Raw genomic sequence first — 4,042 nt, 5'->3', positions numbered from 1 at the left:
TCCCTCAAGGGCCCCGACCGTATCCTCAAGAATCGAATCCGCATGCCCAGCAGCAGCAGCAGCATCCTCCTCCTCCCACCCATGGGCACTCTCGTCACACCAGTACATCATCCCTGCCTCCGGGGCCCCCCTCGAATCGCACAATGCCACCGCCAGGATCGCCACCTCAGCAAGGAGCTCAACAGCCACAGCAACAACAGCAGCCCCCACATCAAATAGGCTCTTATGGCTTGCCGCCACCAAGGGGTCCGCACATGACGAGCGGTCCACCGTCATTCCCTGGCGGTCGCGAACTTCCTGCCCTTGGTCACATGCCGAGGACAAATAGTACCGGCAGCTCCATGTCGATATCCTCGATGTTGGGAGGACCACCTTCGACGTCTCGCGACTCTCAGCCGCCGCCTTCGCAGTATGCTCCCCCCACGACGTCAGCCGCTTCCGGTCCGACCTTTGCCCCGTCCGTCCAAGCATCTCCGCGGATGCCTTCTGCCGCCGCTGACTACCAACCATTTCGAAGACCATACACTCCCGACCACCCTCGACCGTATGACCCACGAGGCGATCCTAGAGGCGATCCGAGGGCGGACCCGCGAGGTAGTGTAGCGGCATCACCACAGAAAACGCATTCAACCACGCCCGAGATGCAGCGCTACGGAACGCCCCAGTCCTACCACCAGCGAGCGCCCTCACAGCAAGAAAGCAGGGAGTCGAGTCGCATACCTGGTGGCCCTCCCAGACCAAATAGCCCGCCCAAGTCGTATCAGGGTGCGCCTCCACGACAGGGAGACTTGGGCCGAGCGCCGGGCCCAGAAGACGCTTATCAGCGGCGAGAAGAGGTGCCCCCCGGCGCGATGGAATACAACCCAGAGCGGCCCGGGCTCAAACCGTTTGCTTACGACGACCGTTATAGGGCGGAACGCGAGAGACGTGATGAGATGGAGTTAAGGGAACGAGAGCGACGCGATCGCGCGCATTCGGGAGGAGAAGGAGGGCGAGGCCATCCTGCGCACCAGCCCGATTTCCGACAACACGAGCCGCCACGAGGCCAGGCACCTCCATACAATCGTCCACCTGATGCCCGCGACCATGCCCGCGACCATGCTGCCTGGCCCCGGCCGCCTTATGAGCAATCCAGGGCGCCCTATGATCCTGCCGGATTTTATCCGCGACATCCTCATCCCGAGCAACCCTCCACTGCTGGACCTGGCTATCCAGGCCACGCCGCTCCAGCCTATGGCCAGCCTCCCCCTCCCGACCGCTACCCGCCCAGTTCCCATCCTCCGTCATCCCATCCAATGCCACAGACGGGTCCGCCGAACCAGCCCCAGCCGTTTGATTCCCCTGAGCGCGCGCGCATGAACCTTCTCCACCCGCAAGCTCCACAGCCTCCGCCAGGTCACAGAAGGCCACTCGAAGAAGGCCCGCCGCCGCCATCCGTCGCGTACAACCCGGCACATGGATCGATGTACGACTCGCCGAGGCGGCCGGGCGAGGAGGGCCACGCGAGCCAGCGCAACCTTCTGGCCATTCAAGAGATCAATCGCAAAGGTCGCATTTCTCCTCTTCCGCAGGCTGTGCAGGGGGCTCAACCCCAGATTTCCGCCCCTGGTGGTGAGCCAGGCATCAAGAGCGAATTCGGTCGCATGTTCTCCGGCATAGGGAGTGGAGTTAGCGGCATCGTCTCGAGCCCTGTCGCGCCCGGGGCGCAACTTGCATACACCAACGCCAGCTTGGCTCGACGTGATGAAGTGGACGCTCCTTTGCATGATTCTGGACCTGAAGTGGGAGGCAAAGCACCTGCCAAGGGCAAGCGAAGGAAGCTGAAAGACGCACCCGATGTCAAGGTCGACGAGGACAGCAGTGGACGACTCACACCCGCTGGTCGTACGAAGCGTGCCAAGACGCACCAGCACCATCATCAGTAGGTTTCAATATCCCCTTTAGAGGTTTCAGTAGCGATCCTAATAAGCCACAGCCACCACCACCACCATCACCACCACGAGCCCGATCAACACCCAGCGGCGGCACACGCTGGCGTCGCACCCTTCAAGAACACCAAGGGCGGCACTCCCGTTCCTTCGCCCACGATCGGCGGCAAGGACCCTTCAGCCGGTCATCATCATCACCACCACGCCGTGCCACGGGCAATGCCACAGGTGCACCTTGGAAAGGAGCCACATGTCAAGACGCCCCTGGCCAGCCCCACGGTCACGTTGCCACCTAGACCCAAGACAATCGTCACGTCAAAAGAGGTTCTCCAATCGGTCGCCAGCCGCCCGCGTCATCATTTGGGAGACGTAGTGTATGAACCAAGGTTGCAACCAGCTCGGCAGCTGCAGAGGCAGCCTTCTGACGTGGGATTCTCGTCGACGCCGGTTCCTCTGCCCTGGAAGCTCATCAAGGACAAGGAGAACTGCACCATGACAGTCAAGGTATCCCGCACCCACCTTACCAAGGAAGCGCGCGAGGAGATTACATATCGCAGAGCACTGTGGGGCACCGACGTGTACACGGACGATACGGACGTCGTGGCGGCGTGCATACACGGAGGCTGGATCCGAGGCGAATGGTCCAATGTGGACGTCAACATGTTGGACCTCGACCGCGGCATCTTGTTCCAGGACAAGGAGCCAATACCCAACAAGCGACGCAAGGATAAGGAGAGAGACGAGCAGGCCCGACAGGACGCCAACATGGCGACGTATCTCGACAAGGCACCCAACACTGGCCCCGTTCAAGTGCAACCTGATCGCGATATGCAGGTGACGATTCTCATCCTGCCCCGGCTCGAAAAGTACAGCAGCACGGTGCGGTTTGGGGTCAAGTCTCGCGAGTGGGGCGGCACATATGGCGGACGCAAGTCAGTCCACGACGGCATCAGCTTCATGATCACGGCCATCCGCTGGGTCGACAATGGCGCCGGAGCACAGAGCCGACTGCGGGGCAAGGCTCGACGCGAGCGCATGCGCAGGGCCATGGCGGAAGTAAAGGCTGTCAACTGGCCCGAGGGTAAGGGCAGCGACCAGGCTGCTACCACGGTAACGTCGGTTGATATGACAGGCGCATGGCGAAAGACCGCTGAGCCGAATGGCAGCCAACGGCCAGGCCAGCCCTACGGACAAGGGCGACAAGGCGCCTAGCGAGGGCGACAAGGAAAATCAGCCAGTTGAGAGGGCTGAGGAACCAAGTGAGCAGGGTGCGGTTGATGACGCGCCTGCCAGCGTTGCTGAGAAGCAAACGGAGAAGTCGGAAGTGGAAGTGAATGGCGAGAAGGGCTCGTGAGTGAGCAATATCTTGTTGCCATATTGGTGTTCTATCTCGTATTGGCAGCTATATCATATGCCAGACAAGTCAGTCTTCCGGCCCTTCCCAAGGCAGGAGCCGTGAAGGGGGATCAGCAGGGATCGGTTGTAGGATGAAGAACTGTAGGCTAGTTGTAAATGCTCTGAATACCCCCAGTTCATCTACCATGCGACTCAATCGTGGCATTTTACATGGTGTTGTACATGTACCCCATCACATATCATGGTGGCTTTTCATTATTCAGCGCAAACCCGCATCGACCCTCGGACAAGCGTACTTGGCATCGCCGTACATGATGCGCATTTTCCTTCTTCATCTTGCATCTTTCCGGTATTGTGGCAGCATCGCTCCTCTCTCTGCCCATGCCATTCATCGCACAGCCATGCATTAAAAGTCTGTCACCCGCCCATTGTAGCTCCAGTCGCCATCACCACCCCATCGCAGAGGCTCATTCTTCGGCCCGCCGACCTCGCCCGTCTTGGGATTCGTCTCGCCCTCAAACTCGGGTGGCGCGCCGGGCCGCAAAATCCTGGTGGAGGGCCTCGCCGTCGTCGGTGCGCACCTCGACCTTGCCCGGGGCTGCCGCCGCTGCCGCCGCCGTCGTCGTCGTCTCGGTCGCCTCGGCGGGAGAGGGCGGGCTCATGTCGAAACCAGAGCGACGGCCGCCGTGCGCTGAGGCGTTCGAACTCGGCTTGCTTCGGAGGCGGGGAGGCGGGGGGGCCCTGGAGAGGGTTTGAAA

General features: G+C 61.1%; 1 protein-coding gene across 1 annotated transcript; it reads left to right on the top strand.

Moving 5' to 3' along the window:
• Positions 1-143: 143 nt before the first annotated feature.
• On the top strand, positions 144-3,282 carry VDBG_02970 (conserved hypothetical protein; the record flags this gene model as incomplete). The annotated part of the gene is made up of 3 exons (XM_003006785.1): positions 144-1,921; positions 1,976-3,009; positions 3,095-3,282. 3 exons carry the CDS (start codon positions 144-146, stop codon positions 3,280-3,282), a joined length of 3,000 nt encoding a protein of 999 aa, XP_003006831.1.
• Between the last annotated feature and the right edge of the window lie 760 nt (positions 3,283-4,042).

The sequence above is a fragment of the Verticillium alfalfae genome, genomic scaffold, assembly GCF_000150825.1.
Source record: "Verticillium alfalfae VaMs.102 supercont1.3 genomic scaffold, whole genome shotgun sequence".
Classification (NCBI taxonomy): domain Eukaryota; kingdom Fungi; phylum Ascomycota; class Sordariomycetes; order Glomerellales; family Plectosphaerellaceae; genus Verticillium; species Verticillium alfalfae.
Note: the sequence above shows the minus strand (reverse complement) of the source record. Positions and strands in the feature narration are given on the sequence as shown.